General features: G+C 38.7%; 1 protein-coding gene across 4 annotated transcripts in view; it reads right to left on the reverse strand.

Moving 5' to 3' along the window:
- Nucleotides 1–3724: 3724 nt before the first annotated feature.
- kcnq1.1 (potassium voltage-gated channel, KQT-like subfamily, member 1.1) overlaps nt 3725–14457 on the reverse strand; it is an 85345-nt gene continuing 74612 nt past the window's right edge. For all 4 annotated transcript variants that reach the window (XM_055012658.1, XM_055012660.1, XM_055012652.1 and 1 more), the window contains 5 exons: nt 11534–11609; nt 8409–8503; nt 8230–8276; nt 8061–8122; nt 3725–4989 (listed from right to left, as the gene is read on the reverse strand). In XM_055012658.1, coding sequence (XP_054868633.1) covers nt 4729–4989; nt 8061–8122; nt 8230–8276; nt 8409–8503; nt 11534–11609 — 541 coding nt within the window. In that variant the 3' untranslated portion in view covers nt 3725–4728. The remainder of the gene's footprint in view (nt 4990–8060; nt 8123–8229; nt 8277–8408; nt 8504–11533; nt 11610–14457) is intronic.

A 14457-nucleotide genomic window follows, 5' to 3' on the forward strand; every position in this document is an offset into this window, starting at 1 on the left:
TAATGAGTCTATGGCTGCTCTTTCTTGTTTAGTGATGTTGCTTTGTGGGAGTTTTGCTGTCTTGAGTATGCCTGCTACAGCATTGTGTAGTTTGGCCTTTTGGCCTTGGTCCTGGATTAAGGAGGCGATGGAGATCAGGAGGCGGGTGGAGAGAGCCATGAACAAGGATGAGGGAGGCTTCATGCTCTCCCACACCTGGGACACCATACTCCAGAGGAAATAGGACAGCGGGGGATGCGGCATGCCTGGTGGGATGGTTGGGTCTGTTGGGCTCACCACGACATGCCATTACGGCGTGGGCGTGGTTGGTCCGGCGCATATGGAGACTACTGGGCGTGCTGCAAATGCCGGCTGTCAAAATCTGCCGGCTGACACGTCACACTGTCAGTGAGATGCTTCTGAGGAAGGTGAGAGTGTTCGCCGAAACTGTCAAGCAAAGTAAATAACATCTATCCCTTCACCTAATGTCTGAACAAAAGAATCAGAAACTAAAGTATCAACAAGAAGACATGATGAACCTTTTTGAGCTATTACTTGGTAATGATTACCACCATTTTTTACATCTGCAGAAGAATCTTCAACTTTCACAAAATAAGTGAACTGATATGAAGACGGTGATAATGGTGTTTGATTAAACGGAACCTTTTCAAGAGAGGAATTTAAATATGAGGCATCTTCCCTGAGATGAATGCAATTACATTTATTATTTCAAATGAATACAGGATATTAAATCAGAGCTCATGATGCTGTGGTGGTGGTTGAGTCTCTGACATCAACCGAATTGAATTTAAAGAAGTTAAAAGGGAAATAATGAATCCTTTAGGGAAATAAAAACTTCATACGTTAAAGTTTTGGAACTAATTGCTGAAAATTTTTTCTGAAATAACTGTGCTGATGTGTTAACTAGATAGATAGATAGATAGATAGATAGATCCGTTGGCCCGCTTTTAGCAGAATGTGTGCACAATATTTCGAGAACCATTAAAGATAAAAACCTGAAATATTCAGTTTTTTGTCTTTGTCACTGACTCAGAATCTACAATATTAGAGAAGCAGATCAATGAATATCTGATTGTAGGGGAGCTGACATATGAAAAAAGTCCTATCTTTGAGGACAGATTAACAACAAAATTGATAATGCAGAAGTCAACTAGTGATATTTTGTGAACTTAATGTAGCTGCATGTCACAACAATACAAAACTAAACATACTGAATACTTGTAAATATCAATAGAAGGTCACAAAAATAAAAAAAAGGCAATTTTCGTTGAACTTTCATGACTGATTGATAAAGTTTGACAAATTGTACCACAAAAGCAAAAATATTGGTAGATTTGGCCTTTTTCAAGTAAATCCATACGTTCTGGAGTTCCAAATCACTTTTCTAAATAGAATTAAAAAAACTATTGAAACTATTTTATAGGGCTGGGCAATATGGCCTAAAAAAAAAATCTCAGATTTTTTCACAAACAATCCCGATTCACGATTTATCCGATTTTTTTACCCCCTACCTAATCTCCTCACGCCGGAGTCCAGTCTACTTTATGCAAATGAGCTGCAGCCCTCTCCAGGTAAACACACCTGATTGCAGCTGGAAATGCGCAGCATGTGGCATGCTGGTCCGGTTGTGGTGCGTTTCCCGCTGCGATCCGGTGTGTTTACGTGGAGAAGGCTGCAGCTCATTTGCATAAAGTAGACTGGACTTCTACTTTATGCAAATTGGATGCGGCGTGCGGAGATTCCACGCATCGTGAAACTGTCCTCAAACTTCTAAACTAGGCGTCAGTGACATAAAACGAGACAGATTCAGCTGCTGCACGGATTATTTCTGCCTCAAATGCTTTCAGAAATACTTTTTGCTGACGTGTTTTTGAAATAAAAGGGAAAATTTGCAGCCGAGCCGCTGTGTTTATCCGACTTGTCTGCAGGACTGTCCAGCTGAAAGCTCGGTCATGTGACCACGTCGCGGCCTGCTGTTGCTCAGCGCTGTCATGTGACTATGTTGTGGTTCGCTAGTGACCACCGTCCGTGTGATTTTCAGATGTGGTGCGTTGCCGTGCGGAAAGATAGCATCTAGTGGACACGTACCTTTAGATCTGCACCGCTCGCCACCATGTTGTTTGTGTATCAAGCGCAGGGGGGAGGGGGGAGCACTCTGAACTACGGGAGCCCAGCGGGAAGGCGTTGGTGGCGGATGTTGATGAGAAAATCGATTTTCATTAAAACAAATCGACATTAAGTATAAAGTCAAATTAATCGATAAAATCGATTTATCGCCCAGCCCTACTATTTTATCTACTTGTCAATATTGAAGATTATGAATTAATGTCACAATGAGAAATAACAGTGAAGTTTCAGGTTTTTATCTTTATCTCTTTTTGTTCAAACTGCTTCAAATTTCAACGTGTGAATGGAAGTTTGATGGAAGTATGTCAACTGAAAACATTGTTTTTTAAAATTTCACTTGATGTATCTATAAAATTTCACACAGGTAATATCAAATATCCATAGTTTATGATGGAAAAGTCTCAAGCAAATTTAGAAATGGTCGAACAGAAGGAACCTGATGATTTGAGATGGAATGAAAACATATTATTTTATGCTTTAGACTAGTAGCAGAACACATCATTTTACATAATCTCCAAGCATAAAAATGCAACATGTCTGGGCAGCAGGATCACAGATTATGACTAAAATATGCTATTTATGATCATTTTAAAACTTTGATTTCATTTAATTTAGCTGTATTTATATAATGTCAACTCACAACACGTGTCATCGCAAGGCTTGTCATCTTAGAAAATTAAACAGAGAAACCCAACTTATCCAAGGTTTCTTGTGGACTTCTGCTCTGGGATGCGTCCATCTGCTCCAACCAGATTGTATTTCTGGAAATCATGTTGCAACCACTTAGTTTGGTGGTTTCCAAAGTGCAGGTCCTGACTTCCACTTTGGGAACCACTGAGCTAATCTCACAGTTCCTCTATATTAAATGAAGCGTCATGACACTGACCATGGGCAAAGCAGTTACATCAGAGGCTTCTCTTATTACTATATTTTTATGTTTAGTTTTTTTCATTTGCTGCCTATAGATGATAAAAATCATGGAACTAGCAAGTGATTAACTATTGAAAAGCTGCTAGCTGGTTGCAAACTGCACTATTGTTTGGTGCGTGATGTGCATTGAAAGATGGACGAACCCTTGGTGAAAAGGTTTCTTAAACAGCATTATATTCAGGCCTTGTTCGAGTATCCATACTACTGTATTATATAATGTACCAGAAAAAGATTCAGCATGCCCCAATGCACAATATATACACTGTAGTGCTCGGATTTTTGCAGTATGCAAACTAGCATGCTTTTTCTGGCTACGGTGTCTCATGCACAAATAAATAAAAAGCCTGAACTTGAGTTAAAATGCACAGATGGATGACCACTCATTTTACACAGTGCAATATTTATAAGGAAGCAGTGTCCCAAATGTATGCATACTGCATTAAACATACCGTGAAGGCAGCTGTAGTAGTAAGCTAATCTAAAAATTAGCAGAGGTGAAACCTGTGTGGAGCTGAGGTGGGTCCTGGACTCTCCGGTGATGGCGCTCACCCTTTATGATGCATAAATTTAAGAGTTAATACAATTTAAACAGATGACTTACATAAAAATTCACTCCCAGTACTGTTGTCACAAATGGGAAAACTAGCTATAGAGACCAAAACTGGTCTTTGTTCCAGGCTGTAAATGTGTTTATTTCTGCTGTAAAGTTGGACATTTTAACGTGGAGGTCTATGGGCATCGTCTCACTTTTGGAGGAAGCCTCAAGTGGACATTAGATGAACTGCAGTCACTAAATGGCCGCTTGGTTCCCTACTGATCTTTTATTTTAGGTTGAGATTTAAATCTCTGTAGTAATTTGCATCTCTTCCTTGTTCTTTTGCCATCACATTGTGGCTCTTTTGTGTGTCTGCAGTCATTTTCTATCATTTTCTGGTTTTTCTTTTCTATGCGGCCATTTTGGAAGCCATTGAGGTCATTTTTAGTCATTCTGCATCCCTTCTACTGACATATATAAGATTTGTCATGCTGGAAACACAGTAAATGCATTACTTTACTTCAGAAATGCGAAGAAAAATGTAGCTTAAATGGACACTACCGCACTACATGATCGATAATAAAGTTTTACTACTATTTCATTACCTCTATGATATTAATACATGTGGTTTATCAGCATAGTTTACTATTACAAAGATCACATCACATAGAGACTTGATAATTACTACAATCTTATATTATTGTATAAGAACTTTTTTCTAAACATTTAAGAAAAGTGAAACAAAACTAAAACAGTGATAACAGCATTTGATTGAACTCTTCAAGTGAAATATTCAAATTTAAAGCCCCTTCGTCTAAGATAATTACAGTTTCTATCATTTTTTAAATACTATAGGATATAGAATCACAGTACAGGTTGTGTTTGCAGTGTTTCCGGCATTAACCTGAAGAATATTCAAGCATAATACTCAACTAAGAATCTAACAGGAGCATAATCTCTAGGGGATTTCAGATAGTTTCAGATACATCCATATGTCCCACATGCTCTACATTCCACATAAATATCATAAAAAGAACTCTGCAGGTCTGCTCAGACGGATGGCTGTTGAAACTGCGTTCAATCTGAATACATCTGATGAGTGAAAGGAGAAGTTGGAGGCTGTTTGGTTTCAGGTCTCAGCAGCTCTCCTCCTGACTGGCGGCGGCGCTGAGGGGAGGGTTGGGGCTGAGCGTGGTGCTGGGGGCGTTGGACGAAAAGGACGAAGGTGACGAAGACAGCTGGTCGTAGCTTGGCAGGCTGTCCTGGCTGGGGAGGACGGTCGACGTCCGTCCAAGCCGTGGCCGCAGCCGGCCTTCGTCTCCACCGGCGTCCCTCTGGTCCAGCAGGAAGGCCAGGGACTCAGCGATGCGGTTCAGACTCTGCTCCATGTGGGTTATCTATCAGAAATATACACAAATTAAGCCAGTCAGAATGAAAACTGGATGAGGCCTAAATTAAGTATGCTTGTTTGTTAAGCAGAGGATAATGTGACATCTTTAATCTGTTGTATTTTGCAGTTGTATTGGGCATGATCTATTTGGAGAAACAGGTGTTGGATAAACCAGGAAACATGATATGAATTAAAATCACAGCTTGGAGCCTAAACTGCAGGTTCCAAACCTGCAACTTTTTAAATTTGGGTGGTTCACAAGATTATTAAGAGGAAAAAATGAACAAAGAAAAAGATACAGTATACTGACTGCATAAACAATGTTCTTTTGCTAATTTTTGCTAGTTTTGTCTAAGATATTGGCTACTTTAATCTCTTTAGGCCAGAAAAATACTTTAAATGAAGCAATTTGAGCATGAATGGATGGATGGATGGGAAAGATTTATATCTTTTTTTACTACATACTTTCTAAGATAGTTTATAAAAAAAGAAAAAAAGTCTGCAAAATGACACCATTTATCAAAGCCAGAAAAAGTAAAAACAGAAATAATCATCTGGTTTTAAACATTTCAACAGTCTCTAAGCTATTAATTTGTGACGTGGCATTTGTTAGTTCAGGAAAATGAATCAAATCTAACCATAAAATCTTTATATTACATCAAAAATCACTTTATCCTAAATATCTCAATACAAATAATAATGAGCATACAGGAGGGATGCAGGATTATTGGGTTTTATTGCACCGTTGAACATTATTAGGACATATTATGGGTTCATTAAACAGAATTACATTTCAGGAACAGAAATTGAAGAGATATTCATTGCCAGCTAACAAGACACAACAGACTGAAAATATAGGAGCCTGTTAAGTGACACCTTCACTGCCATGAAGTTTCTTTTCATTTGACAATCAAGTCAACTCAGGGTATTTATTTTCTTCATATTTTTAGACAGAGTGCTTTTAATATTGTGGATTTATGTTATTCTTACAATGAATATTTGTAGATAGCTTCTCTTTTGCTATTCTAAAGAAAGAAAATCTCCTTAAATGCATTCTCTTCAAGAAACTACCTTTATTTGATAATTTTATTCATGTTACAAGTGTGTTAATAATGGGCAGTTGTGTTTTTCTTTGCTGCTTCTTAAAAGTAAATTTTTTATGTGGCAGAACTGGCACACTCTTAATCCTCTGAGCCTCGAGCAGTTTCTGGGTGGGTTTTTTTTGTTCCTGTCACATTTTTCTTCACTGTAGGTTCATTTTTCACTGCAGTATAAAGTCCTGCACCTCTATGGAAACAGAACAACCTCGACTAGAAGTAGAGAGAACTCAGAAATGCCTCCTGGGCAGCATAACACAGTTGTACCGTCATAAATCAGCAAAAAGAAGAAAAAGCAAAGGTGGAATTTCGTCATTTGTTTTGCAAAGATGGAAAACACCTGGAATTAACAAGGACAACTTTTTTCCAAGTGTTGCAGCACTAGAAAAAATGGTGACTCTGCATACTACAAGTATTTTACTAATAAAATTTTTAATTTGTTCCCAAACACTTCCTGCAGTTCAGCCTAAAAGTTCGTGATTTTTTTCTATGTGACTCTTGATGAAATTGAGTCATTAATGGCTTAATGGTTGAAATGAGGAATACAAAATCTGTATTCCTCATTTCAACCATTGACTGATTGATTGACCGACCGACCGACCGACCGACCGACCGACCCCAGAATCTGGCAAGTGTAGACGCTTTATTTATGGTGATTTTTTACAAAATACAGCAAGTTATTTTGATGAAATACTACAATTATAGTTACATTTTTCATTTGTTTTCAACTTAAGGAGTCACAAAGTTCAAAACCTAATGAATGCTTTTGTTTTTTTTTTTTTGCAATTGCTGGTTCTGATAAATGGCCTAATTTTGCATTTTTTACTGTTACTCTGTCAAGGAGGTGGAGCCTCAGTGGAGTTATGTGACAGTCGGTGTTGGTTTGCATGTCTGTCCGTCTGTCTGTCTGGTAGGAACATTACTCAAAAACGGTACATTCTGGTAAAGTTTTATGCAACAATTTGTGGGTTTTTTTTGCATTAATTCATGGTGGAACTGTCTTTATTACTCTGCAAAGGTATGCAGCAGAGTTATGTGACGATCAGCATAGTTTGTCTGTCTGTCTGTCTGTCTGTTAGCAACATTACTCAAAAACGGACTAATGGATTTGGATGAAATTTCAGGGAAGGTCAGAAATGGCACAAGGACCAAGTGATTAGATTTTGGCAGTGATGCGGCTTATAGTCTGGATCCATGGATGTGTTAAAGATTTCTGTATAATTGCGAGATAGCGACACAGCGTCACTGTAACCATGACAGCAAGTGAACGCAGCTGCCTGCTGTCAATCACATGATTGCGATCTCACTGCAAATCGATTGCTGTGGAGTGATCAGGACTTATCCGTCGGAAATGATATAAGGAACAATTGATTAAATTGTGGAGGTGTTTCTGAGTTCCATCAGTTCCTGCCGCCCGCTACATATTTAGGTCACGCGATTCAGTATCTGTACACAACGTACACATGCATAACACATGCCTGAACTCGGTGCAAGGTCATTTTGTTTGTGGGTACATCTTTATTGAATGGCCACATTCCATGGTTCCATGATTACCACCACAAACTTTTCAAGATTTACACAGCCAGAAATGATTAGACTGAGCAGCCTTGGCAGAGTACTGTGCTCACTGAGTGTTTTTCTTGTTTGTTTTGCTACAAAAACTGACTTTTTAAAGGTTTCCGTGGATTTGGGGGTTCAGAAGGTTAAAGTTTCACGTTTGAAGTGAGTACACATATATTTTACATTACAATATGGTAAATAAAGCCAGTTAAACATTCATATTGTTCTCTGAAACTATTCCCAGAAACAGTTTATTTAAATAAGATATTATCTTCTAGAGAGAAGTCTTATGAGCTCTACTTTCCTAAAAGTTAAACTCATGAGTCCAAGACAAACATGCCAGATTTAAATATTTAACTTTTGTCATTCACAAACAAAACAAACATGTAAAACACTAAAAGACGAGTACCACGAATCCCACCTTGTCCTCCATCCTGTGGAGTCTGGATCCGATGGAGTTGGTGCCTTTGTCTTTGGCTCGGTCTTCGTAGGTAGACAACAGTCAGGTGAGGAATCAGGCAGCAGGATTAGCTTTGTGATTTGTTCCATAGTTAATGTATTTCTGAGAGAGCAGTGGAGTGATTAATTACCTGAACCCGTCTGGAACAACGTTATCTTCCCTAAAGACTGGTCCAGTCTGAGGTAAACAATGGGAAGGCAGAAGATTATTTACACTCTCTGTGTGTTTCTGCTCTCATGCAACCACAAGTTTGTTTTTTATTGTCATGCCGGCAAAAACCCCCCCCAAAAAACATAGCATCCAGTTTACCTTCTCTGGAGCTCCTTGATCCGCACCATGAGGTTGAGGTGACCCTGGGAGTATTGTTCGATCACGTCTCGCACGTCATACGGCTTACGAGCTTGCTGCGAAAAAAGAAGAAAAAGCAAATGTTTCAGATTGTTTCATCAAATTTCAGCCTTAAGGCAGAAAAAAAGTTCGTTCTTACATATTTAAGTTTCTGTCTGGGAGATTGAAGGTTGTGATTTATGTCACTTCATAGAGTCTCTGCTGCTGGGCCTTGAGTTGTAAGGTTTAGAGAACAGACAACAAAAATAATAATTAAAGCTGCAAGCAGCATTGGTCAGATCCTAGCATCATTGCTGGTCAGCGAATGCGAGCATGTCCACCAGGTGGCGCTGCGACTGAGCGTGTTTTTCAGCATATCGATGTGATCGGGGCGGGCCTCTGATCAAACATGTAAAGTTTGAGGCAGATTGGAGCATGTACAGGCCAGTTAGACAGCACTTCCTGTTTCATGGCGAATTGTCGAAATTCCACCAGCCGCCATTTCCACGCCCTCAGACTTTGGCGGAGCATTTTGATAATTTTTGATCACAACAGCTGGTTGTACATCGTGGCCAAATTTGAGATTTCTCAGCATTACCTCTTGAGTTTATAGCTTTGGAAAATGTCCAAAAAAAAGTCCCAAAATCGTCCAAAATATGACACATACTTCAAAATGGTTGACTTCCTGTTGTGTTTTTGGCATGCTTGCCAATTACATTTTTGTGCGTCTTGACGAGTTACATATGCCTACCAAATTTCATGAGTCTATTTGACACGTGCTGGCCATAGTAAATGTTTGAAATTTTCTCAGACCCTAATAATGTGCATGCAATAATAAAATACTAGTTGATTTTGAAAACATAGAATAAACTGCTTCAACAAACTGCAAACATCACCCTCAGTGTCTTCTGAACGATGCAACAACTTCAGACATTTATCCTGTGAGCAAAAGTTTTAATTGTTTTAACTTTACTCCTGAGAAATCCTGTTTTGTTCACACTTTTGTGCCATAATGGTCCAAGGGCTACAGTAACAAGCACACCGTTGCCATGGAAACGGTGCTGGTTCGAGGGCAAATCAGTGCAAAAGTGAATTTGTTGTTGCAGTTCTGAGCACAAACAAATAGCCGCTGCAGCCGCCCACAAGGAAACTGGGATTTTAAAGTGAACTGGCTTCAGTTTTAGCAACAGCAACTGATTTAATTATTGTATGAGCAGCGTCTTTGAGACTGGTTTTTGTTCGTGTACGATTGCTGAGATCTGAGGCCGTGGGTGGAAGAAATTGAGACATTTGTGTGTTTGTAGTGTGTGTTATGTAATGATGTTTTATTTGTGTGTTTTTTGGAAAATTGAGATGCTACATTGTAAGGGACCTTTCAGTAAATTCATAGTGTGATCTTTAGCTTCCATCTGTCCTTGGCAGCCAGCGCAACTAGATTTTAAGCTGAAATTCACTTTTGGATTTGTAGTTAAGTTTTTATGTCCACTGACTTTTCTCATAGTTTCTTGGTTTGTTTGGTTTTTGCGGTTATTTTCTGTCTTTGTGTCTGTGTAGATTTCATGTCCCTTTTCAGTTACTTCCTGTTTTATTTTGAAATTGTCCCTTCATTGTGTGTCGCTTGTGGTTTTATTTTGGTTCTTCGTTGCTCTTTTCTCTCCCTTTTGATTGTCCTGATCAGTTTAAGCTTATGTCTCATCTCCCCAGTCAGTTCTGACTGCTAACATTTTTCCTATCAGGTTCACCTCCTTTATGTTGGACCACTTCCTGATTACTTACCTTCAGTTTGTACTTAGTTTTTTTTTTTAACCTTTTCGCATTTCTTTGGCTCTTAGTTTTGTGTATTCCACGCTTTTATTACCTTTATGCATCTTTAATTAGTTTTTCCTCCAGCTTTTGATTTATTCTGGACTGTGGTTTGGCTTTTTTGATTCAGCTTTTTGATTTAAAGTTTGCTTTTTGTTCCATTTTTCCAGTTGTTGGTGTCTGCATGTGGGTTCCCAATACATAATTTCTTGACTGTTTTGAGCCTCTGATAACTTAAACAAGAGAGTTTCATGAAAATAAAGGTAGTTTCCCCCGTTTCTCAACTGTATCTAATCTTTTAAAGTACTGCACACTTTATTTTTAGCTGTTTGCAAACTCTGCTGTAACATAACATCCTGTCAGAACTGCTGCTGAACCCGTGTTTCCTTCTGGATTATAAATACAGAGAAAACTACTTTAAATTATGCATATAGCGTAACATATTACAATGTTTTTCCTTTGTTTTTAGTCATTTTTTATAGATTTTTTTTGTTATTTTTAAGTTTTCTTTTCTCTTTTTTATTGGTTTTATTCTAACTTTTTTATCATTTAAAAAATAGATTATTGTAGTGCATTTGTCTTGGTTTATTTTACTTCATGCTTTTGCATACTTTGCACCAACTCATATAAGAGCTGCTTCACAAGTACGGTTTGATTTTTGATGTTTTGTCTTTAATTTATTGATTGTTGCCTGTATGAAAAGTTACTTGTAGCTGATTGTATGATTTTTCCCATTTTATCTGTGACTTTAATAAGAATTAATACTGCAGATAAATAGACTATAGATATGTGGAGATTTTGGACGTGAACATTAACTTTTTTAACTTCTATTTTAAGTCTTTATTAATTATCTTTGACAGCCAGAGTTTTAATTATTGATTAATCTGCCAACTGCTTTTATTATTTGGGCATTAAATGAAAAAAAGGCATCAGTAGGTCAGTCAGTGTCATTATAGATGGTGGTGTTGCTCAACCAGCTCAGACTTAGTTATTTATTGTATTGATAAATCAACTTCAGGTTCATTGGTTCTCTGAAATGTTAACATTGGAAGAAAAGATAAGTTATTCAATTTAAATACTTCCAAATACATATAAACCTTGATTATTTTAAAGGGAGAAAATTATCTCTGTAAGAAAAGTGTACTAGTTACCCAACAATTTCTCTTGGCCACAAAATAACGCATTGTTTGTACCACCAGGATGTCAATTTCATCATAACTTAAGCACTGTTTTTACTTCTAAACCATTTATTTTACAGGGGAATGTAAGAAAGCTATTTACTTTAAGAAAAGTGTGATACTTGCCTGAAAATTTCTCTTGGCCACGAAGTAACGCATTCTCTGGATCACCCGGATGGCTTTTCGATGTGACTCCGTCAACCTGTGGAAAAAACAAAAGAGTTTCATATGTCTGTGTTGGTGTGAAATGAAACTGAGAATGTGGCTGAAAATAGTGAGAAAATTCCTTTTGCTTCTCTTAAAAGCTAAAAACACAGAGTGGCCTTGTAAGAAAATGTTAAAATTCGTGGTGGTGTTGGTGAAACGCTGCTTAGACTTGCTGCTTTTATTTTTTCCCAAATGAAAAACGCTGAGAACCCATGAAAAGATGGCTGACATGGGATTGATGCCCAAACTCTTATCAGTGTAGGGGAAGCTCAGGAGGGTTTCTGTTCATCTGGAGCTTCTCCCAGAAGACTCTGAACGGGAGCAAGGTGAGTTACAGGAAGAACAAAGCCGGGTGATTTTTCAGGTCTGCGTGTTTTTCTGCAAATCATTAGCACAAAGCCCAGAGTGATTGTAGGGCATTTAGCCTCCATTATGATGTTGTGGGCATTATTAAATAGCTATTACTTACCGGGGTTCATTACCCTGGGAAAGCAGTGAATGGCTACGGGAGGTGGGAGAGCAGCGAACGCTTTGTCGAGTCCGGTTTGCTGATACACTGAAGGTCTGTGTGAGGCTCATAATGGACTTTTTTTTTTTTTTTCCACAGTGCAGTGGGCTGATTTTCAAATGCAGCTTTCATAACATTTTGTCAAATTAGCACTATGAAATGTCAATCATGTCGCTCTGTGGGCTATTATAGAAATCCATTTTCCATCATAAAAGGATTATGTGGTTGTGATATAACCAGACAGCAGATAGGGAGGCCAATTTCTTTTTGACTTCTCCTGAAAGTGAAATCTCCAACACTGAATGTTTCTTTCTTCGTGTTATAATCCACACCGCTAATGAACACTGTGATGTCAACATCTTAAGGTTTTGTTATAGAGCTCAGTATTATACTTACACAAGGCTGCTTAACGCAGAGAAATGGCTGCAAAGCCTAAAAATCCATCCAATATCACGTCTAAAGCTTGCAAATTTACATGCAGTGTCTAATTTGGTAAAACACTTATTGTGGAAAAGCAACAATTGGCAGTTTTGTAGGGGGTGTTGGATTTATTCTTGGAGTCTGTATTGGTTATTTAGATTTATTCATCCCCTTGGGGAAATTCAAGGTATCCAGTACCTCACACATGATGCATTTAAGAAAAATAACTAATGTGCAAAATCAAAATAATATGGAAATCATGCTGGCGGAAGAAATAAGGTGCAAAATTGAGCTGGTATTTGCAATAAAAAAAAGAGTATTTAAGTCTAAATAGAGTATAACAATAGAAATGATAGACTGCCTGTCCAAAAAAAAGTAGCCACTTGGATTTCACTGAACAAATAGGTAATAGCTTTCCATTGGATACTTACCGCAGTGATGAATATGTTTCAGCAAACAACAAATTATTTAACCCTGGCTGATTCAGTGAGCAGCTGCACAGTGACTCCATGGTTAGCACTTTCGCCTTACAGCTAGAAGGTCCCTGGTTCAAGTCCCGGCCTTCCCAGGATCTTTCTGCATGGAGTTTGCATGTTTCTGTCCATGCGTGGGTTTATTACATGGGGTACTCCGGCCAAAAATATGCTGAGGTTAATTGGCAATTCTAAATTGTCCGTGGGTGTGAATGTGATTGTTTGTCTCTATATGTAGCCCTGTGATAGACTGGTGACCTGTCCAGGGTGTCCCCTGCCTTTACCCTAAGTTGAGTGGGATAGACTCCACCCCCCCCCCCCCCCCCCCCCCCCCCCCAAACGACCCTAGTGAGGATTAAGCGGTGTAGATCTTGGATGGATGGATGATGCAGTGAGGAGCTTCTCATTTCTTAAACAACCATGTTGGAAGACATATCCTGTGGTCGTGGAAAGGATGTTAATCTGTTTCAGAAGGGTCAAATTATTGCCCTGCATCCAGCAATGAAAACCACTAAGGAGATTTCTGGAAAAACTAAAATCAGGTTAAGAACCGTCCAATGCATAATTAAAACCTGAAGGATAGTGGTGAACCATCGTCTTTGAGGAACAAACTCTTAGATGACCGTAGGAAATCAACAGTAGAACTCATGGCTATGTCTAATAGTGAAAGTAAGAGCATTTCCACACACACAATGCAAAGGAAACCCAAGGGATTGGGACTAAACAGCTGTAGCTCTAAGAAAGCCACTGATCAGTGAGGCTAATCAGAAAAAAAAGGCTTCAGTTTGCTAGGTAGCACAAAGATTGGACTGAGGAGCACTGAAAGAAGGTCATGTGCCCAAAGAATGAGGTCAGCTGACTATCTGAATACACTGAATGACCAGGTCTTTCCATCAATGGAGTTTTTCTTCCCTGATGGCATGGACATGTTCCAAGATGATGATGCCAGGATTTATGAGGCTCACATTGAGAATGAGTTGATCAGGAGGCATTATTTTCACACATGGCTTGGCCTCCACAGAGTCCAGATCTCCGCCCCAGTGAGAATCTTTGGGATGTTCTGGAGAAGACTGCACAGAGGTCCAACTCCCCCATCATCAATATAAGATCTTGGTAGAAAATTAATGCAACTCTGGACAGAAATAAATGCTGTGACATTGCAGAAGCTTATCGAAACGATGCCATGGCGAATGAGTGCCGTTCACAGAGATAAAGGCAATCCAGATACAAGAGTGAATATTTAATCTCTTTTTTATTTTCTAAAATGTTGCACTATTTCTTTAATGGTTTCAAGGTTACACACAGCTTTGGATCTCGTGTGTGATATTTCTTTTAGTTTAATAGCCAGCAGTTATCGCTGGCTGATCGCTGAAGGAGTCCACCTAATTCCACGTGGAATTCAGATTGCATGCTTTTTGCGCCAGGGACTCGCAGTTGAAATT

The sequence above is a fragment of the Amphiprion ocellaris genome, chromosome 1 (assembly GCF_022539595.1).
Source record: "Amphiprion ocellaris isolate individual 3 ecotype Okinawa chromosome 1, ASM2253959v1, whole genome shotgun sequence".
Classification (NCBI taxonomy): Eukaryota; Metazoa; Chordata; class Actinopteri; family Pomacentridae; genus Amphiprion; species Amphiprion ocellaris.